Genomic DNA, 24,010 nt, shown 5'->3' on the forward strand with positions numbered 1-24,010 from the left:
ATAAGAATACCATAGGCGAGGATTGGACGGACAACAGGGATGTATACCCATGAGAGAGTGTGAGAGATCCCAAGCTTACATGCCAATTTACTGTCCAGAATCTTTAACATAGTGCAGCCTATCTTCGGAGTGGAATCATAGGGATAGATTATATAGAAGAGTTTCAGCACTACTCTAAGTGTATTTACGGTATGATAGGCATAAAGCTATAACACTTTTTAATCAGTTATACACATTTCTTGTTGAAGCATATGTTAGTTGTAATACCTATAGTATTTTACACTATCGGTAGCTGGTATACAATTTAACATTTATTTTGGCAATTGGGTAGGTAAAACCAATATAAATATAAATATAAAAGATGAACATGAATTAAACGGTGTCTCTTCTGTCGAAGTTAGAAATGATTTATTCTCGTATTTTTATTAACATATACAGTTTACATGTAAAGCGGTCTAAAATATCATCCAGACTTTAATTTAAGTATATAATAGTAAAGTTTACATTTATGACTACCACTTTAAAAGTCGCGAACACACAAGTCAAGCAAATTACTTAAGATATCCTCGTTGCGATTCAGCTCAGTGGAATGAATATAATTAAAAGAGTCATCCTCGCCATTTATATAAGACCGAAAGCTTGAATAATCACAATTAGTGGGCAGTGCATTAGAAATCTCTGGGAGAGAAATCGCAGGAGTTATCATCGAATCTTTGTTTACATCCCGTACAGCTGACATATGTGATGATATAATAACATTTTCACTGAGCGTTGGAATCTCATCTTGAGAATAAATCTGAAATCATTGTCAACATGAATAAAAATCGATTTTTATAAATGAACATCAAACCATATTTATGTTGTTGAATTTGTTGATGAAAATGTCATTTAGACATAAAGTGTCGCCAGATGTTCGAATTATAATGGTTCCGCGCTCATATTGATCTTGTAGCTCCTCGGCATTAATCGACATGGGAGATTCGTTGGAGCATAGAGGTCTATAAATATTCTGACGGGCAGTAAATGGAAATGATAGTTCAAGAGCATTTGAGCCGTCTGAAACAGTAGTTTGTTTTTCCACTAAATTTAATTCTTTAATGTTATCAGCAGCGATATAACTATATGATTGCACATGCTGCGTTTCATTTGGAAGGCACATCTGAATAGATTCCCTCCTTTTTAGTACAATCGACGTTAGTCTGAGTTTTCTGAGGACTATTATTTTTAGCTAATTGTAAAGATGACATCCGTTTGGATTGTCCTGTTTTACGATTTCGAATGCGTTTCCTATCACATTTTTTGGATCTGTGGCAACCCCTTTCAGTTCTCGTGATCAACAAAACTCGATAACTCACGCGAGTATCGATATTACGGGAGTACATCTCCAGGAGACACTCTCTCCCTCAATAAGTTTCGTCAGCTTCGTTCGCCGCCACTGCAGAGTCTTTGCCGCTTTCATCTCCCGATCATCTTTTTAGTTTTAAATATAAGTATATAGTAATCAATAAATATAAGGCAAAGTAAATTGGTGACCCCGACGTGATCACTATATACACACGAGTACTGGTGCTTACAATGGCAAACAACGACGCCCCACAAGACGACGCCGAGGTTTTCACGATACCGTTACTCACGGTGTTGACGCAGTTATCAACCGTGTAGCTGTGAAAATACCGCCGTTTTGGCCCGAACACCCAGAATTATGGCTATCGCAAATCGAAGCCCAATTCGTTCTGGCGGGAATAACCTCGGACGAAACGAAATTTAACACAATCCTAGCGTCAATCGAAGCACCGGTGTTGGCCCGAATTGCCGACGCCATCGTCAACCAACCACGCACAGGCAAGTACGAAAATTTGAAATCGTGCATCCTGGAACGCTTCTGCGAAAGCGAACAAAAGAAAATCCAGAAGTTAATATCGGAGACCGACCTTGGTGACAAGCGCCCCACGCAACTGCTCAACGAGTTAAACGCACTAGCCGCAAACAAAGTTCAAGAATCTTTTCTGAAAGCACTGTGGCTGCAGCGCTTACCAACACAAGTGCAAGCGATCTTGCAAGCATCGGACGCCAGCCTAGCAAACTTAGCTAAGTTGGCAGATAAAGTGATGGAAGTCGGTGATTTTCATCAGGTACGCACCATCGACGCCAAGTCGGCGCCAACCAGCAGCGCCGTTTCCGACGATCGTCTAGACCGCATCGAACAACAAATCAACGCGCTCTCCAGAAACCTTTCTCGCAAGAACAGCTTGCGAACGGATCGCAACAGCGTCATAGCTGGAGACATGTGTTGGTACCACAGCAAATTTGGTAACGCCGCCAAGAAATGTCGCCAACCATGCTCTTTGCATCCGAACCAAAAACTAAATCAATCTTCGGATTCGGCGGACAAATTCGAAGAAGACCACAACACAATTGCCCGCCTCGCCATCAACGACAATTTCTCCAAAACACAGTTTCTCATCGATACCGGCGCCGATATTTCAGTGATGCCACCCTGCAAAACGAAAAACTATGCTCACTCCAAAGCTTCTTTTCGCCGCCAATGGCACGAAAATACAAACCTATGGAGAAAAACGCATAGCATTGTCACTGGGATTGCGACGAAACTTCGTGTGGACTTTCGTGATAGCTGACGTCAACTGCGCTATCATCGGATCCGACTTTCTTCAACATTTTGACTTACTCGTCGATATGAAACGACGCAAACTCATCGATCGGGCTACGCTGCTGGAATCAAAATGTCACGCGCCCCAACGTAAAATCAACGCGGTTTTATCCTACGACACGAGTAACCAATACGCTACATTGCTTCACGAATATCGCGATCTCGCAACGATCAACTCGAACCGGCTGCCAGCAACATCCGAAGTAACGCACTTCATCTCGACCAACGGGCCGCCTACTCACGCCCGCGCCCGACGACTAGCGCCCGACAAACTCAAAGCTGCACAATCCGAGTTCTCCTACCTCATCGAGAAAGGAATATGCCGTCCCTCAAATAGCAACTGGTCCAGCCCTTTGCACCTGGTAAAGAAAGCAAATGGAGAGTGGCGTCCGTGCGGCGACTACCGAGCACTGAACAACGTAACCGTGCCGGATCGATATCCTATTCCGTACATACTGGATGTAACGAGCATCTTATACGGTAAGAAGATATTTTCGAAAATCGACCTGCAAAAGCATATCACCAGATTCCTGTCGAACCACAAGATATTCCCAAAACAGCAATTATCACGCCTTTTGGGCTATTCGAATTCTTGTTCATGACGTTCGGTCTGCGCAACGCAGCGCAAACTTTTCAACGTCACATAAACAATGTCATACAAGGCCTCGACTTCGTTTTTGCTTACATCGACGACATTTTGATCGCTTCAGAATCCGAGGCGCAGCACGAGACGCACCTCCGCACAATCCTCGACCGCCTTCGGAAGGCACATCTCACCGTAAACTTTGAGAAGTGCCAATTCGGTAAGACACAACTTACATTCCTGGGACACGACATCAGTCAGCACGGTTTAAAACCATCCGAAGCCAAAGTGGAAGCCATACGGCATTTTAAAACCGCTTATCGCTAAAGACCTTAAAAGTTTCTGGGTATGATTAATTTCTATAGGCCGTTTATCCCACGAGCAGCCGAGAACCAGCACATACTCCAGACGCTGATCCAAGGCAATAAAAGAACGACAAAACCCCGATACTTTGGTCTACAGAAGCCGACTACGCATTCACCGCCTGCAAGAACGAGCTTGCAAACGCTACGTTGTTGAATTACATGGCACCAAACTCACAATTAACTCTAACCACCGACGCGTCCGACGACGCTATGGGAGCCGTAGTACATCAAGTCATCAACGGGCAGACACAACCACTGGGATTCTTCTCCAGGAAATTCACATCGACGCAAAAGAAGTACAGCACCTACGATAGAGAACTGACTGCCATCTATCAGGCCGTTTTGCACTTCAAGTACGCACTGGAGGGCAGGAATTTCGTTATTTTCACCGACCACAAGCCGCTTATGTACGCCTTCAGTCAAAACAGCGAGAAAGCATCACCTCGACGCGCTCGGCAACTGGATTTTATCAGCCAATTCAGCACCGATATCCGGCACATCTCTGGAGAAGAAAACAACGTGGCTGATCTTCTCTCACGCATCGATGCCATCAAACACATAAACTTCGACGAGATGGCACTGGAACAGGAAAACGATGCGGAACTACAATCGCTACTCAAGTCTGACGCCGAAAACCCATCTCACTAACAAAATTGTCTCTTGCAGGCTCAAACAAACAATTGTACTGCCACGTCGCCAATAACCATACACGTCCGTTTGTGCCCAAATGCCTACGCCAAACCGTGGTTGAGGCCCTACATTCGCTGAGCCATCCGGGAGTTAAGGCAACAAACAAGTTGGTCGGAAAACACTACGTTTGGCCCCGCATGGCGAAGGATGTCGCTAAAATCGTACGCTCTTGTATCCCGTGCCAGAAGGCCAAAATCCAACGTCACACCAAATCGCCACTAGGAGAGTACACCGCCAGCGACACCCGTTTCGAACACATAAATATCGACATAGTCGGCCCGCTGCCTTCGTCGAACGGATACCGATACTGCCTCACGTGTATCGATCGATTCTCACGATGACCCGCAGCAATTCCTTTAGTAGACATCACAGCAAAATCTGTAGCCAACGCACTGATATCGGGCTGGTTCGCTCAGTACGGTATTCCTCTTCACATCACAACCGATCTGGGTCGACAATTCGAGTCTACATTATTCCAAGAGCTTTCCAAAATTTGTGGTTTTAAACACCTGCGGACGACGGCGTACCACCCACAAGCCAATGGTATGATCGAACGCTGGCACAGAACGTTAAAAGCTGCTTTAAAATGCGTCGATCCAATCAACTGGAGTAGTTCCCTGCATCTAATCCTACTCGGCCTACGCACAACAATCAAAAGCGACATCGGGCTGAGCCCTGCGGAAATGGTTTATGGCACCACACTACGGGTGCCAGGCGGATTTTTGCACCGAGCACACAAAACACACTGAGTCCGAGTTCACCGAGGCTCTTCAAAACCATGTCTCAACTGCCAACCACTAAGCCAGTGCACCATCATACACCGCAAGAATTTGTCCACCCGGACCTAAACCATTGTACCCACGTCTTCGTTCGAGTGGATCGAGTGAAAACCCCGTTGGAAGCAAACTACGAGGGTCCTTTCGAAGTGGTAACAAAACACGACAAATATTTTACACTCAAGGGCCACACAAAGGAAAACAAGGTTTCCATCGATCGACTTAAACCAGCTTACATCTTCAAAGACGTACCGCCTCCAACACAGGAGCAGACGACAGCGCCAACTGCTCAGACACTCGAGAAAGTGTCAAGATCAGGACGACAAATCAGATTCCCAGCAAAGTATCTTTCCCAACTGGAACTCTAGGAGGGGGTACTGTGGCAACCCCTTTCAGTTCTCGTGATCAACAAAACTCGATAACTCACGCGAGTATCGATATTACGGGAGTACATCTCCAGGAGACACTCTCTCCCTCAATAAGTTTCGTCAGCTTCGTTCGCCGCCACTGCAGAGTCTTTGCCGCTTTCATCTCCCGATCATCTTTTTAGTTTTAAATATAAGTATATAGTAATCAATAAATATAAGGCAAAGTAAAGATCTACGCCTAACTCCCAGTATCCGCCTTTGCCTTTCTCCTCGCGCTTTCGATTTCGAAAACAGTGATGTAATGATAAGTTATGCCTTATGGAATTCTGCAAGTATGTATACAAAGTAATTCAGAATATTTCAATTAAAATTAGAGTGCAACACTATAATATTTTCTGTTTTCTTATAATCTTATAATATTTCTATGTAAATGGGTATTCAGGTTTTCAAATATTTGCAAGGCCTTTTTATTTTACTACTCAGTATTAATAATTAATGCTAAGCTCAAAGATATTCATAATTTTGAAACAAAGGCATACAACTGAAAAAATATATACTTTAACAAAATAATTATTATTAATATATTATTTTATTTCACATATTTCCCTAGTTGAGACTGTATAAACAAACATCCGAGAAAGAACATCCGATTAAGGATCGTCTCGGCTGTTGACGCTGACCAAGAATATATATACTTTATAGGGTCGGAAATGCCTTCCTCCTACCTGTTACATACATTTCCTGCCAACTAGGGTTGTTGATAATATATCAAAATATCAATATATCGATATTTTTTTATAAAAATAAATATTTATATCATGATATTTTTTCCCCTGATATATCGAATATCGCGATTTTTTTTTTTATATATTTTTGATATTTCCTAATTGGTCACTTTGATTTGACCTAACTTCCTGTAAAGATGAGCGCGGCAAAAAGTTTTTTTTCGGAAGTTAAAAATCATTCTGCAACCTGCAACATTTGCAGTAAAATTGTCAAAACGAGCGGCAACTCGTCGAACTTACTGTCTCACCTTAAAAACAGGCATCGGCATGTGTGAATTCCGCCGAAATTGTGCCAAGGGTTCACAATTTCGGGGAAATACACACATGCGTGTGTCTGATGTTTTTCTGGGGAATTCGTGTATTCCGTGTAAGAGATTTAATAGGAGAAATAAAATCAGGATTATATATGTTTTTATGCAGATGCATATGTTGATATACACAAAAAAATATAATTATGTATTTATTATACATATATATAATTTTGGAGTTAAATTTTGGTTAATGAAAAAAAAATATATAAAAATTAAATATCAAAAATACTTAATATATCGATATTTTTGGGTGATAAATATTTTTATCAATTTGATATATTTTTGAAAAACGATATATCACTGATACGATATTTTTAAATATCATGCAACCCTACTGCCAACACAAAGTTATAATACCCTTCTACCCTAAGGGTAGCGGGTATCAAAATTAACAATTTCAAAACGTAATGAGCATGAAAAACCTTAAATGATCACGTCACAACGCAGTCTGTGCGGGATTTCTTAGGATCTTATCTTGGTTGTCCTGTGTTAAATAACACCTTATGATGATTTATTTAGTCTTAGTCTTTATATTCCTTAGTCGGATATCCTTACTCGGATGTCCATTTAGATAATTTTATACCCGTAGGCCGTTTATTTTAGAATTCAGTCATGGTCACAAAATTAAATAGCAAGCATAGCTTGAAAGATAGAGCTACGATTGTATGATATTATTGTAACTGTAATCTATATGATTTCGGATAATTTGGTTGCGATCAAATTCTATAAGTTATTTAAAAAATAGTTTGATATGGTAAGCAAGTAAGAAAGCTACAGTCGAGTGTGCTCGACTGTGAGATACCCGCTACGCATTTTGAATATAAGAAAAATATTACGGTTTTTTAAATATACCAAAAACAAATATACTACAAATATACCAAACGGTATATTTGTTATATATATATAGTACTACATTCAAAATATACTATAGACGGCAGAATATACCAGATTGTTGGCCAAAGCAACTAAAAGCCCTAGTAAGTAGGCGCTTTTGCCCATACAAAAGAATTTCTTTAATAACTTCCACAATTTTTATCTAATCGCAATTAAATGTTAAGGAATCATAAATACTATAGTTGTTACTGTACACACTAAAATTCACAGCTGTAGCTTGAAAATTACGCTTGTTATTCGATTTTATTGATTTGCGGGGGCGGAAGTGCGAGTGGCAAAAATTTGAAACAAACTTGATCTGCGTGCAAACATAACAAATGCTGTCGAAAAAATTATAGCTCTGGTCGCTGGTCGAAAGAGTTCAACGATCCCTTAATTACCAAAACGTTGTACGTCTCACTGGTTTCCTATTGCATTCACATAAAGATCATATTATATTCTAAACATAAACTAGACAGCGACTAATCGTAACAAACAAAAGGTCCTATTACATTCACATAAAGATCATATTCTAAACTTAAACTCGTAGCTACGGTGACCAATCGTCACAAACAAAAAGATCCACTTCACGCCACTTTCAAAGTCCAAAGATCAATTAAAATTTTCCATTGCACTTTGACAACTCAGCATTAAAGTTCGTCTAAAAGTAAATTAAAATAAAATCGTTTGTTTTATTTTTTATTTACCATTCGTGTAACGCGAAAATCATAATTATATATATGTATATGTAGCTTTGAGCTTAATAGGTCATAGCTCTAGAATAGACACAGATTATAATATACCCCTCGCATGTACTCACCATATTAAATTGGTATATCAAACCTTTAAGCCACAGTGATCATGGTGCTCTCTACTAGCACAATATATGAGCAATATATAGTAGTATATATGTTCAAAGGTTCCATGCCAACTATCACTTCGAGAGGTTTAGTTGGTGTCGACCTGATAGCGACTGTAATGCACAGTAACTCTTGACGCTGTGTCCTTTCCATGATGGATATTTGCCTTTTTTCCGTGGCCTACCACCACATAAGAATACCATAGGCGAGGATTGGACGGACAACAGGGATGTATACCCATGAGAGAGTGTGAGAGATCCCAAGCTTACATGCCAATTTACTGTCCAGAATCTTTAACATAGTGCAGCCTATCTTCGGAGTGGAATCATATGGATAGATTATATAGAAGAGTTTCAGCACTACTCTAAGTGTATTTACGGGATGATAGGCATAAAGCTATAACACTTTTTAATCAGTTATACACATTTCTTGTTGAAGCATATGTTAGTTGTAATACCTATAGTATTTTACACTATCGGTAGCTGGTATACAATTTAACATTTATTTTTGGCAATTGGGTAGGTAAAACCAATATAAATATAAATATAAAAGATGAACATGAATTAAACGGTGTCTCTTCTGTCGAAGTTAGAAATGATTTATTCTCGTATTTTTATTAACATATACAGTTTACATGTAAAGCGGTCTAAAATATCATCCAGACTTTAATTTAAGTATATAATAGTAAAGTTTACATTTATGACTACCACTTTAAAAGTCGCGAACACACAAGTCAAGCAAATTACTTAAGATATCCTCGTTGCGATTCAGCTCAGTGGAATGAATATAATTAAAAGAGTCATCCTCGCCATTTATATAAGACCGAAAGCTTGAATAATCACAATTAGTGGGCAGTGCATTAGAAATCTCTGGGAGAGAAATCGCAGGAGTTATCATCGAATCTTTGTTTACATCCCGTACAGCTGACATATGTGATGATATAATAACATTTTCACTGAGCGTTGGAATCTCATCTTGAGAATAAATCTGAAATCATTGTCAACATGAATAAAAATCGATTTTTTTATAAATGAACATCAAACCATATTTATGTTGTTGAATTTGTTGATGAAAATGTCATTTAGACATAAAGTGTCGCCAGATGTTCGAATTATAATGGTTCCGCGCTCATATTGATCTTGTAGCTCCTCGGCATTAATCGACATGGGAGATTCGTTGGAGCATAGAGGTCTATAAATATTCTGACGGGCAGTAAATGGAAATGATAGTTCAAGAGCATTTGAGCCGTCTGAAACAGTAGTTTGTTTTTCCACTAAATTTAATTCTTTAATGTTATCAGCAGCGATATAACTATATGACTGCACATGCTGCGTTTCATTTGGAAGGCACATCTGAATAGATTCCCTCCTTTTTAGTACAATCGACGTTAGTCTGAGTTTTCTGAGGACTATTATTTTTAGCTAATTGTAAAGATGACATCCGTTTGGATTGTCCTGTTTTACGATTTCGAATGCGTTTCCTATCACATTTTTGGATCTACGCCTAACTCCCAGTATCCGCCTTTGCCTTTCTCCTCGCGCTTTCGATTTCGAAAACAGTGATGTAATGATAAGTTATGCCTTATGGAATTCTGCAAGTATGTATACAAAGTAATTCAGAATATTTCAATTAAAATTAGAGTGCAACACTATAATATTTTCTGTTTTCTTATAATCTTATAATATTTCTATGTAAATGGGTATTCAGGTTTTCAAATATTTGCAAGGCCTTTTTATTTTACTACTCAGTATTAATAATTAATGCTAAGCTCAAAGATATTCATAATTTTGAAACAAAGGCATACAACTGAAAAATATATACTTTAACAAAATAATTATTATTAATATATTATTTTATTTCACATATTTCCCTAGTTGAGACTGTATAAACAAACATCCGAGAAAGAACATCCGATTAAGGATCGTCTCGGCTGTTGACGCTGATCAAGAATATATATACTTTATAGGGTCGGAGATGCCTTCCTCCTACCTGTTACATACATTTCCTGCCAACTAGGGTTGTTGATAATATATCAAAATATCAATATATCGATATTTTTTATAAAAATAAATATTTATATCATGATATTTTTCCCAAGGGTTCACAATTTCGGGGAAATACACACATGCGTGTGTCTGATGTTTTTCTGGGGAATTCGTGTATTCCGTGTAAGAGATTTAATAGGAGAAATAAAATCAGGATTATATATGTTTTATGCAGATGCATATGTTGATATACACAAAAAATATAATTATGTATTTATTATACATATATATAATTTTGGAGTTAAATTTTGGTTAATGAAAAAAAAATATATAAAAATTAAATATCAAAAATACTTGATATATCGATATTTTTGGGTGATAAATATTTTTATCAATTTGATATATTTTTGAAAAACGATATATCACTGATACGATATTTTTAAATATCATGCAACCCTACTGCCAACACAAAGTTATAATACCCTTCTACCCTAAGGGTAGCGGGTATCAAAATTAACAATTTCAAAACGTAATGAGCATGAAAAACCTTAAATGATCACGTCACAACGCAGTCTGTGCGGGATTTCTTAGGATCTTATCTTGGTTGTCCTGTGTTAAATAACACCTTATGATGATTTATTTAGTCTTAGTCTTTATATTCCTTAGTCGGATATCCTTACTCGGATGTCCATTTAGATAATTTTATACCCGTAGGCCGTTTATTTTAGAATTCAGTCATGGTCACAAAATTAAATAGCAAGCATAGCTTGAAAGATAGAGCTACGATTGTATGATATTATTGTAACTGTAATCTATATGATTTCGGATAATTTGGTTGCGATCAAATTCTATAAGTTATTTAAAAATAGTTTGATATGGTAAGCAAGTAAAGAAAGCTACAGTCGAGTGTGCTCGACTGTGAGATACCCGCTACGCATTTTGAATATAAGAAAAATATTACGGTTTTTTAAATATACCAAAAACAAATATACTACAAATATACCAAACGGTATATTTGTTATATATATATAGTACTACATTCAAAATATACTATAGACGGCAGAATATACCAGATTGTTGGCCAAAGCAACTAAAAGCCCTAGTAAGTAGGCGCTTTTGCCCATACAAAAGAATTTCTTTAATAACTTCCACAATTTTTATCTAATCGCAATTAAATGTTAAGGAATCATAAATACTATAGTTGTTACTATACACACTAAAATTCACAGCTGTAGCTTGAAAATTACGCTTGTTATTCGATTTTATTGATTTGCGGGGGCGGAAGTGCGCGTGGCAAAAATTTGAAACAAACTTGATCTGCGTGCAAACATAACAAATGCTGTCGAAAAAAAATTATAGCTCTGGTCGCTGGTCGAAAGAGTTCAACGATCCCTTAATTACCAAAACGTTGTACGTCTCACTGGTTCGTCCTATTCTTGAGTACGGATCTCTTGTCTGGAATCCCCAGTATAGGGTTTATCAAGATAGGATTGAGTCGGTGCAAAACAATTCTTGTTATTTGCTCTTCGTAGTTTAAATTGGAATCCTAATATTAGATTACCTCCTTATTGCAGTAGACTTTTATTACTAAACCTTCCTTCTCTTTCTGACCGTAGAACTATGCAAGGTGCTGTTTTCATACAGAGACTAATTAATGGTGAAATAGACTCTTTGGAGCTTTTAAGTCAAATTAGTTTTGCAGTTCCGGTCGGGATCACTAGGAATTTTCTTCCTCTTCTCATTTCACGTAGAACTACTAACTTTGCTTGCCATAATCCCTTCCGTATTCTATGTGTGAATTATAATAATCTTAATAACGTAGTTTTCTGCTCAAAACCTTTTATTAGCATATTTATCGAGTATTTAATTGTTTTTATCTTCTTATACATATATCCTAACATATTTTTAAGTAAGACGGGCAGACACACAGACAGACAGACGGACAGACGAACATCGCTAGATCGTTTCGGCTGTAGATGCTGATCAAGAATATATATACTTTATAGGGTTGGAGATGCCTCGTTCTACCTGTTACATACATTTCCTGCCGGCACAAAGTTATAATACCCTTCTACCGTATGGGTAACGGGTATAAAAACAATGTAGTGCTATATCGATATACAAAATAACATTCAATATATTTTATAGTTTTCTTACTAGTTTATTATGTAAAGCATTAAAAAGGCTATGAATTTTGGCTGGGAGTTTTGTTTGTAACTTGTTAACTGACTCACATTCCACTTTTTACGCACGCGGAAGAAGGCAAATTTTGATTCAATCCATGCGCATATTTGCTGCAGAGTGGCTCGTCCATAGTCAAGCATAGCCATCCCAATAATATGTGAGTAATTGAATGGCGGCTTCTCTGTTACATCCGTCTTATACTTAATTGCTGATTTTTCATATTCTGCCAAATCACTGCAAGCACATTTTGTATTATTATTATTCATATTTTTACTAATATTAAATATTAAATATTATTTTTATTTCTTTATTATTATGAATATTTCAATATAAAACTAAATAAATTAATGCGAATATTTGAAAAAATTTCTACAAATAAAATTCCTAATATATTTTTAATTTGTTACTATTGATAGTTGGGGAAGCATTTTGAGCAGAAGAAACGTTGTTCAGGATAGAGATATTGAAAGTATCTTGCGTAAAATACAAATTAAATCATTAAGTTAATTTAGGTAAAAGAATTCTGTGTAAAAAAACGACTAAATATTTTATTTAAGCTTATTACTAACTTTCAAGAACGAATGTACAATATGAAAATCAAAAAGAAAAAGATGTTCAAAATGGTTTAACGGCATTCAGTTCTTGGCGTTTATCGATGCTTACCGTTTGATTTTATTTATAAAATTTCAAAACGCTCTGTGGGACTGAGACGTTTTAAGGATGTTACTGTTGGTGAACTTTGTTTTCTTGTAAGAGGGCATCTAATAACATTAGAATTTGAAGTAAAAACTTGATTTTCTTTATGGATATTTAGTTTTTGATTTGCACAAAGGTTGATATTTGCAATTTTACTTTCGCCTACGATCCTCCGCTTGCTTGTAGGTGATAAACCGTTTGCATTTATGTTGTCGTTTGAATTTCCGTCGATGATTTCTGGCCACGTTACATTCTGATTTCTCAAAAGCCAATTTAGATTAGTCAATTCGCGTTCCTCATCAGATTCATCAACGTCAGGCGGCGATCCAATTAAGTACTTATATCCCATTTCTCCTCCGCCTTGTACATTCGATGTGGACGAGATCATTTTATTCTATGATATATAATATATTGGTTTTCATTAGCGAGAAATGTTTGGCGTACAAGAATAACTCTCTTGGTGGGACTCTCACAGTCGGAATACATCTTTGCTTTAAAAGTGAGGGTCCGATTAAGAGAGTACAATCCGCTGAAGGTTCTTAAGACTTTACATTTTCCATGAAGGAAGTTATTACAGCAGTTATAAAATGCAATTATGAATGTTGTTAAAGAAATTTCTATTGCTAAAATAGCCGAATTGACGAATTTTATATCCACAATCCTATAGTTTAAGGACAGAATTATAACTTTGTGCCAGTAGGAAATGCATGTAGCAGATAAAATAAGGGCTTGACTTACTTGTTTTGACGATTTACACAAAAAGTAACAAGGCTTCACTCAACACTTGAGTGTAATAGACTTATTAGACTACTTCAAATCTTCGCAACTCGAATTGTGTTTCAATAATAATAAATTACAATATTTTTTATTATATGAAACTTGTATGTACATCCTCTACATCGAATAATAAGACAGTATGTACTTCAGCCAACTCCCGCCACTGCACTATGCGCAAAAGTCTAAAATTGTGGCATTTTTTTGTGTTCCATATTATTAAATTGACTTTATTTTCTGAATTAGAACACTTCAAGAATACCGAAACATATTTTTAAAAAATTTTAGACTTTGTTGGTATTTTGTTATTTGTCCATATTTAAAGACTATTATCTGGAAATTTAAAAAAATTGGCGCGAAAGTCTGTGATTTTTTCTGTGAGTTTTGTATTCAAATATTAAATCAAGCAAAAAAATTAAATATGGAATTTAATGGTCAAGGTATACAATATTAATTATTAGCACTAATATTATTAGCATCTTATCGTACAATGTGTTGTTGGTATGTTTTCAGATCTCTGCTAATAAATGTATCTGTGGAGTGTAACTTGTGAGTCTAGGTCGGTCGAGGGAATTTTAAAGCTGAATATTATTAACTAAACTGTTAGCAATCAAATAGGGCTAACATTTTTCCCGACTTACGGAAAAACTCAATGTTGCAACAACCGTAGTTTGCTTCGCAAAATATCGATGAAAATGAACTAGGTGATGCTCAGCAAATCTTAATAAAAGATAAGCTTAAGCAGTTTTAGGATTGATTAACACTAATTTACAAAATGCAACAGAAAAGCAGTCGCAATGGCTTGCATCCACGTTCAAAATTGAGCTTCTTAAGATCATGTTCCACAGGAAAAGCCTGGCAGGACCAATTAGCATTTGAACTACCGAATGAAACAAAAATTCAATGCCACTGTTGTTGCATGCCGTTTTGAAAAGTGTTTGAGGTATGCCCGCCAAAACTTCAAGAAGGTACTTAATGTACTTGTACGTTAATACTTATGAGTGGTATCCAATGCCTCAAACTTTGCATAAAGTACTGGTACATTGGCACCAAATTATGAAAACCTTCAAACTTCGTCTAGGAGCTCTCGGCTAAAATGCTTCAGAAGCGCACAAAAAATTTACAATCGCGATATGGGTAATTCTCTGAGGGATGTCGCATGCGACCATCTTTACAGTGACAAAAAACATGAACTCAATTTTAAAAATAAGAAAAGGTTATTTTTATAACTCTAGATTAGAAATTTAATTAGAGCTAAGAATGATTTTGGAAATTTTTTCTGTTTTATTTTCTGTTCTGATAATGGCAAAATTAACAATTTCTACGCAAAACCAAGACAGTCGAGTGTGCTGGACTGTGAGATACCCGCTACCCATTTGGAATAAAAGCAAAATATTCCGGTGTTATTTTCAAAAATACCGAAAATACTATAAAAATACTAAAAATATACAGAATGATATATTTGGTATATCGATATAGTACCACATTAAAAATATACGATAGACGGCACAATATACCAGATTGTGAGCCAAAGCAACTAAGACCCCTAGTGAGTAGGCGCTTTTGCCCATACAAAAGTATTTCTTTAATAACTTCCACAATTTTTATCTGATCGCAACAAAATTTTCAGGAATCATAACTACAAATGCTGTCGAACAAAATTATAGCTCTATCTCTTATAGCCTCTGAGATCCAGTGCTTCATACGGACAGACACACAGACGGAAAGACGGCTAGATCGTCTCGGCTGTTGATGCTGATCAACAATATATATACTTTATAGTGTCGGAGATGCCTCCTTCTACCTGTTACATACATTTCCTTCCGGGACAAAGTACCTTATGGGTAGCGGGTATAAATAGTGCTTATCCAAAGCTTTAAGAATAATCTTCATTCTTTGTACAACTATTTACCATATTACCCATATGCTTTCTCATGCAAGAAAAAACAGCCACCTGAATACTATATTAAATGTGTTTAATAGAGCATTGGATTCCTGTGACCCACTGTTTTCAACTATAAATCTAAATGAAGACTATTTATTTATTTAATTTTGCAGGGACTCCAATCAAATAAATAAATTTAGTGCACATTTATTAAATGTATTTCATTAAAATATTTTAAAACAAATTTTTAGAAAAAATCGAAATTTTTAGCCTTATGGCAAGGTGGGCGGGAAGGAAGGCGTGGTCCAAATGAAAAAAATCCGAAATTCTATTTTTTTTTTTTTTAGGTATGTATATGTACAAAGTTTCATGTTTCTATCTTAAGAAATTTAAAAAATGTCACAATTTCGGACTTTTTGCCCACTGTGTATTTATTAAACAAATTGATCAGGAAATTGCTCTCAGATAATCAATAAGTTTATTGTCATACGATTTTTCCTATTATGTTTTGCATCTTCATAGCTTTCAAAATGGCGTTTGATGTACCAATCCCATCCAGACATGTCTCATCCCTATACCATTTAGTGGTGTTTTAACCAATCACAGAGTTCCTAGTGGTAGGAAGGTGCGCCAATAACATTTTTATATTCTTAAAGGGAGGTAAGGTTTTTTCATTTAAGCAGAACATACTCACCACGAATGCTTATTGTTGTTTCAATCAAAGTGGAAAAGTACAGACAAATAATAAATTTGTCTAAGTAAAGGGAAGACAAAAATGTATTACCACCACTTGTTAAAATCATTAAGATTAATATGTTACTAAATGAATAGTATCCATATACGTAATACATACAAATGTCAATGCAATCAATACGCATGCAAACACATAATACACATAAATATATCTAAAACTATTCCAAATTTGTATAAATCGTTATGAGATCTAATATTATGTATTCTATGATTATAATTTTACGACTTGCGTGTAACTAGTACCAAGTTTCACGTCTCTGGAGAACTGAGATCGAGAAAATATATATTTTTTTGGAGTCAGAAATTGCTCGGTCCAATGGCAATTTCGTGATTTTTATGCCAGCTTTAAATTACTCATACACGTTAATATAACTTATATAACAATTTTATTAGCCTTGAATTTTGTACATTATCGAAAATACATTTTTGTTTTCGACAACGTTGGAAGTGTTCTGTTAAGAGCTTAATATTTAATACTTACTAACATTTCACCATAAATAGTCAATCCACACCAAGCATTGCCAATGCAACCTTATGTTACTTTTGATTTCCGATTAAAGTTTATTTATAATTATATTAAACACTTTGCTTGTTTTTATATTGTATTTACCCTTTGTCTTTAGTTTTTTTGCTTGCTTTATTTTTTGATTTGTCTGTAATTTTGTTTGTTTGAATTGTAGAATTTAACAAATAAAACTTATTGTCGCTTAACCTTCCGTTTCGGGAAAGCAGCAAGACTTACACTGCAGCTCTATTGCCCAATACACCTGTACCTTTGGTCAGTTTGTCAATTCAACCCCTATTACCACAGAATATACTATATGTACATATATATTGAAGTGAAATAGAAGTGGTCAGATAGGAAAAATATATTGCAGTGTAATTCTGTTAAGGGTAGTACTCGTATGACTCGTAAAGAACGGGTCTAATTTTGATTTCGCTTAAAAAGTTCAGTGACCGATCAATTTTAAGGTCACCAATATTGAATACTAATTCAAATGAAACCCCTAGTTGAGGCGCCTCTGTACTTCTGACGGACTAACCACAAGTGGACATTGACCGTACTCACGAAAAACTTTAATACCGCAATATCAACCCCTATTCCTATATTCTTATACAATTGAACAACAGACCTTACCATTATCATTAACCCCAAAAAAAAAAAAAATGTACTGTAAAGTATATTTTTGTTTCTATACATATGTAGATAGTAACAGTACAATACTTGAAGTATATCGCGTATTTATATACATAGTCTTGCGACTCCACAACATTAATTATTGCTATTTCTCTTCACGACAAAATTCCTCAGATGCTTTTTTTTAATTATCCGTCTTGATGTTTCTAATCAATTTGTCGATATGAGTGCGGAATAATGGGTTGCCTATTTTTCGCATGTGGAACTGCTGATTTGACATCCGCATGCATTCCAGTATCCAAGTATCAATCCGCTTAAAAATTGATTGTGCTGAGAACTGCGGAACGAAATGACTCCGCAAAAATTTTGGACCGTCGTTTTTTTACAGATATAAACATGATTGCTCGCATCTGGGAAAAGCATCATTAAAAGAATCAATGAAAAATTTGTAGATGCCGTTCTAACGTGTGTCTCCATTTACTACGTTTGTCGTCTAAATTCATTATATAAATAAGTTTATAAATTATCATTGGCAATGACGTTCTTAAGATCCGTACAGAGAGTATAGTTCTAAATTAAAAAGAGGATGGCAAATGTCGAATTTAATTACTTTTCGATTTTATAAAAATTCTTGAAATTAGAATTTAGATTGAACATGTGATAAAATTCGAATGTCGAATTATTCCAGCTTTTTTCACCATGTAAAATTATTAAATAACTTCTGTCAAGTGATCAGAAATAATAAAGACTGTGTATATTATGAGTACCATGTCTAGTGTTTCATATAGGCAGATGATGTATGTATATATGTATGATCAGCGTGAACATCCGTTTGTCCGTAAGCTTGACTGTCTGGCCATCTGTCTATCTGAAACACTAGAAAATTTTATATATACATATATCAAATTTGATCTTGGTTTTAAGATTATGCTCTCTGGATTCTGTTTGGACTTTTTAGCATTCTTAAAATAATAATATGTTCAAAAATGATCTAGAATGGTAATTTTTCTTTTCTATACTTTCATTCTTCTTTACTTTATACTTTCAATTTGGCATTACATAATCGTGATACAACATTCTTTACTTTAGCATGTTGTTTTTTTTGTATACTGTCTTTTGTATGATAAATTTGTGTAATATTAGCAAAAAAGTATTATTTTGATGGCAATACCAGCTCTAGCCCCAGAAAAGCACATCAATAAAATAATCGCGACTGAATACCTTTGTGATAAGTAATTTATTAATTTAATTTACTGTTAAATAACTTACGAATTTTGTATCCGGCCTAAACTAAGTTATTAGACATAGATTCATTTTAATTGTAAGTATTGTGAGACTAGACTAAATTACAGTTTAAACTTGTGCCGGATGGACGATTAGACTATCAGATTTGGAGTGACTATTAGAAAAATAACTATGACATAAACGAAGTAAAAAATTCATTACAAAAACTTATAACAGATTTCTCATAATTGGTAAGCATCTCTGAGGTACAAAACAAGGGTACGTATTCCTATTTCTCACTTTTTGGAGAATATTTCTTAAGTAGATGCATTTTATATTGATTCAAAGCCAGACATGTCGCTTTCAATCTGAAATGTAATTGCAAAATGTTAGAATATCAAAACATATGTTTTGGAGAAATCAAACCTTTTCAGGCATGTAAAGGTGTGTATGTGGCAATAAAAATGTTGATCCCAGATCACGCTCAGTCATTATGTTCAGTTCCTTTAAAAATACGTGTTCTATTATTTTAATTTTATTATTCATAAATTCATAAAATAAATACCTCATTTGTATGGCTCTGGGTTTGCATATCAAAAGATTGATACATTGTCTTTCTTACAACTTGAACCATTGTTTCATCAAAAGACCTTACATCAGACGATCTGTTAAACACGTTGACAAATGAAATATATATTTATGCTTATTAAGGTATCGTGCCGAGGAAAAGGAAAATCTTAAAAGTCTAATCCAAACTAAAAGATAATCCAGTAAATACTTACTTTTGTAATATATAATTATTTCTTAAATAACTTATGCAAAAATCTAAATTAAACTTCATCTGCATACAACAATAACAAGGAAAGATAGACGGTTGGAATGACAGCCAGGTCGGTCATCAAACTTACAGTCAAGTGTGCTCAACTGTGAGGTACCTGCTACCTATTTTCAATTAATTATAAAATAAATAACACAAAAATACTGAAAATGTACCAAAGCCTATATTTTAATATTTTTATACTACCACATGTGGAATATTCCAGATTGTCAGCCAAAGATCCATAATAAGTAAGAGCTTTTTCCCATAAAAAAATATCTTAAATAACTTCTATATTTACACCCTCTACCCATAGGGTAGAAGGGTATTATAATTTTGTGCCGGCAGGAAATGTATGTAACAGGTAGAAGGAGGCCTCTCCGACCCTATAAAGTATATATATTCTTGATCAGCGTCAACAGAGATAGAGCACAAAATGAGATATTTTTGACTCTGTTTGATCTCCCGTTTTCAAGTAACGGTAAAAAACCCACACGCTTAAATTTTAGCTAATCTGCACGTGTATCAAAACTATACGACATATTTCAGTATTTTTGTGTACAGTCAATATTTAATTTAATTTATAATTAATTATTAAAGATTATTAGTTAATAAAAGCATTTTGTGCTTTTTTAGTCAAAAATTCTTTTAGACATTGAATATATTAATTTTTTTAAATAATTTGGTCTGGGAAAGCCCATTGCATCAAAATTTCACGTTTGAGACAATCGACGGTTTCAAATTTACTATTGTCGGCGAAAATTCGCCTGGCTAAGATACTTCTTATGTTTTCTATTAGATTAAGATCAGGAAAGAAAGCTGTCCAGTTCAAAACATTTACGTAGTGCTCCTTAAAACGTTTCTTTGCATTTATGAATAAACGCAAAAACAACATTTTTTCTCGTTATGTTCCAAAAATGATAGAAGGCGATTCTCTAACAATTTTTATATCCTGCACTATTTAATAGTGAGCTTTTAAGCACAGATAAAGCGTTTCAGACTCATGGAAGGTTCCCCAAGCCATTGCGGATCCACCTCGGTAATTGTGCCTTAAACAAAACATAAAAGGATCTTTACGCAAATCTTGCCAATAATGACGAAACCCATCTGGGCCATCTAGATTACATATTTTCTGATCAGAAAAATTATCTAAGTGAGAAATTTTGTGCTGGGAACTAATGTAATTTAGTTTTACATCTCAACCCTCGGTAGCTCTTGAAGTTCCACAAACCAACATTCAACTGCAGAGGTGAGGGTGGTTGAATAAATTCAAACTTCACAACCCTCTGTCGAAATCAGTCCTTAAACTATTGAAGAATCGCCTCCAGCTGCTACTTTAGTTGCACATAACTGTTCCAACTGAACAATTTTGAGAATATTTACTGCAAAGAGTTTTGGCCTAAACATATATTAATCGAAGACTATGAAGAAAAATCTCCCTCCGATTTCACTTCCTATAGCATTATTTATTTATTTAGACGTTGACGTACTAACGGCAGTACCTTCAAGTGGCCCAGCGATACCAAGCACGGGCTTTTGACGCGCGGACAAAACAAAATAAATTTGTGAACAGCATTCATTAATCGAAAACCGCGAATAGATATTAAAAGACGCTGGACAGCTAATTAAGTTAACTTAAAATATGTTAGGATATTTGTATAAGAAGATGAAAAACAATTAAATACTCGATAAATATGTTAATAATAAGGTTTTGAGCAGAGGAATAGATTTACTAGAGCAAAGTACGTTATTAAGATTATTATAATTCACACATAGAATACGGAAGGGATTATGGCAAGCAAAGTTAGTAGTTCTACGAAAAATGAGAAGAGGAAGAAAATTCCTAGTGATCCTGACCGGAACTGCAAAACTAATTTGACTTAACAGCTCCAAGGAGTCTATTTCACCATTAATTAGTCTCTGTATGAAAACAGCACCTTGCATAGTTCTACGATCAGAAAGAGAAGGAAAGTTTAGTAATAAAAGTCTACTGCGATAATGTGGTAATCTAGTATTAGGGTTCCAATTTAAACTACGAAGAGCAAATAATAAGAATTGTTTCTGCACCGACTCAATCCTATCTTGATAAACCCTATACTGGGGATTCCAGACAAGAGATCCGTACTCAAGAATAGGACGAACCAGTGAGACGTACAACGTTTTGGTAATTAAGGGATCGTTGAAAGAGTTCAACCAGCGTTTTATAAATCCCAGAACACCCATGGCCCTTATTTATCAAATTTTAGTTTTGCATCAAGCAGAACTCCCAAGTCATTCACAACTTCAAAACGCTCTAAAGAAGTATCATATAAAACATACTTATTTACCTGGGAAGAACCCCTACAGAAGGTCATAAACTTACATTTATTGCAATTAAGATGTAACATATTTACTCTGCACCAAGATTCTAGACGATTAAGGTCACATTGCAACAGTGACATTGCAAGATTATCATTAAATGTCAGGCAAAGCTTAACGTCATCAGCGTACATAAGTACAAGGGAATGCTCAATAATAGAAGGAAGATCATTTTTAAACAAAGTGAACAATAGAGGACCCAAATGACTACACATTTAGATACAAAGCCATTATAATAAACATTCTGAATTCTGTTGGAAAGGTATGAGGAGATCCACTCAATTAGGCTATGAGGAAACCCTAAAAGATCAAGTTTATATAATAAGAGGTGATGATTTAATGAGTCAAAAGCCTTACTAAAATCGGTGTAAATGACATCTGTTTGCATTTTATTCTCAAATCCTTTAATTACGATAGAAGAGAACTCCAATAAGTTAGTAGAAGTATACCTAGATTTCACGAACCCATGCTGGTAAGGTGAAATTATAGATTTACATAAGTGTGGCAGTTGAGAAGTTATGATTTTTTCAAATGCTTTCGGAATCCCAGACAATTTACATATACCGCGATAATTTTGAACTTTAGATTTGTTCCCTTTTTAGGATAGGTTTAATGTATGACTTTTTCCAGCTTTTGGAAATAAACATGAGTTTACAGACAATTCAAACAATTTAAGAAGCGGTTTACAGATACTACTAGCACAATACCTTAGCACACAACTAGGCACTCCATCAGAATATGTCGTTTGGAAAAAGTCCGCAAATAAATCGGCAATACCAGGACCATTTAGATACTGTCATATTCTCCAAAGACATAAATGATGGCGATGTCGCGGATCTCGAGTTAACGAAGTCGTAAAATCGTTGTGGATCACGCTGAAATCTTATTCTGCACCTTCTCAAATAATTATTATAACAATCATTGTTATGAGTGCGAAAAAAAAAAAAAATAGCGAATAGCGGAAAAATCAAGAGAAGAGCCAGTTTCCTTGAATTTTTGTAAAGTCTCGACTCAGGATTTTTAAAATTTGATAATTTCTTAGTAAACCATAAGGGTTAATCAGACAAATGTGAAATTCTTGATGGAACACAAGCATCAAGTAGCGAGTTCAAAGTAGAATAAGTTCGTAGACAATAAAAGTTGCGACCAGTCAGTTTGAGACATAAGAAGGGCAAGTTTCTCAAAATCTTGGCGGAATGTACCAGCAATATTGAAATCACCAAGAGCTATAAAGTGATCACGATCAGAAAGCATGTTAGAAATGTTATTAATTAAAGAAAAATGAGCTAAATACAAAGCATCATCTGAAGCAGGAGGGATATACGAGCAAGAAATAAAAATGTTAAAACTACCAAAGAATAATTTTACAGCCACTAGCTCAATATCAAAAGTGTGATCAATCAATTCTGAAGCAAATTGAGCATCTACTGCAATTAAAACCCCACCACCACGACGAACCTTGCGATCACGTCTGTATAAGGAAAATCTACTAGAAAAGATTTCCGTATCAAGAATGTCATTCTTTAACCATGGTTTCAGTAAAGGCAATGACATTGAAAGGGAAAGATATACTATTTAAATACAGGTCAGTAAGTTTACTGCAAATGCATCTTACATTCTGATAGCCAAGAAGTAAAGAGGATGTTAGTTTTTTGAACTGCCAGGCATTGAAGAAGGGTTTGAAGTAGAATTCTTGCTACTATTAGGAAGAGAAATCGGAGACCGATTTTTCTTTTAGCAACAAATTCTTTGAGTAAAAGGTGTTCCGGCCAAAACTCTTTACTGCACATCATGCTAAATTGTTCAGCGGGAACACTTATTTTAAAAGATGAAATACCCGTTCGTACGAGAAATGAAATTTGTCCACCTTAATACTAGCTTCAGATGTGGACTTAATATAAGCCCGAATATCATCAG

At 35.4% G+C, this 24,010-nt stretch overlaps 3 protein-coding genes across 8 annotated transcripts in view; all 3 read right to left on the reverse strand.

The window, feature by feature from the left end:
* Window positions 1–360: 360 nt before the first annotated feature.
* Window positions 361–1,295, reverse strand: LOC133846957 (uncharacterized). Its single transcript, XM_062281667.1, has 2 exons — window positions 851–1,295; window positions 361–796 (listed from the first exon to the last, which is right to left on the reverse strand). Exons 1-2 carry the CDS (start codon window positions 1,157–1,159, stop codon window positions 521–523), a joined length of 585 nt encoding a protein of 194 aa, XP_062137651.1. The 5' UTR covers window positions 1,160–1,295; the 3' UTR covers window positions 361–520.
* A 7,524-nt stretch (window positions 1,296–8,819) lies between these two features.
* Window positions 8,820–9,603, reverse strand: LOC133846992 (uncharacterized). The gene is made up of 2 exons (XM_062281698.1): window positions 9,323–9,603; window positions 8,820–9,266 (listed from the first exon to the last, which is right to left on the reverse strand). Exons 1-2 carry the CDS (start codon window positions 9,443–9,445, stop codon window positions 8,991–8,993), a joined length of 399 nt encoding a protein of 132 aa, XP_062137682.1. The 5' UTR covers window positions 9,446–9,603; the 3' UTR covers window positions 8,820–8,990.
* Window positions 9,604–9,654: 51 nt separating this feature from the next.
* The window catches only part of LOC133846993 (forkhead box protein D4-like), a 29,530-nt gene continuing 15,174 nt past the window's right edge, over window positions 9,655–24,010 (reverse strand). For 3 of the 6 annotated variants that reach the window (XR_009895102.1, XM_062281702.1, XM_062281701.1), the window contains 3 exons: window positions 19,484–19,583; window positions 19,345–19,422; window positions 19,219–19,286 (listed from right to left, as the gene is read on the reverse strand). Coding sequence is in view for 4 of the 6 variants with exons in the window: in XM_062281702.1 (XP_062137686.1) it covers window positions 19,251–19,286; window positions 19,345–19,422; window positions 19,484–19,583 (214 nt within the window). In the remaining 2 variants the exon portion in view is untranslated. Of the gene's footprint in view, window positions 9,871–12,498; window positions 12,683–19,218; window positions 19,287–19,344; window positions 19,423–19,483; window positions 19,584–24,010 lie in introns of those variants that run through there. The other 3 variants (XM_062281700.1, XM_062281699.1, XR_009895103.1) reach the window with 2 other exon arrangements.

The sequence above is a fragment of the Drosophila sulfurigaster genome, chromosome 4 (assembly GCF_023558435.1).
Source record: "Drosophila sulfurigaster albostrigata strain 15112-1811.04 chromosome 4, ASM2355843v2, whole genome shotgun sequence".
Lineage (NCBI taxonomy): Eukaryota > Metazoa > Arthropoda > Insecta > Diptera > Drosophilidae > Drosophila > Drosophila sulfurigaster.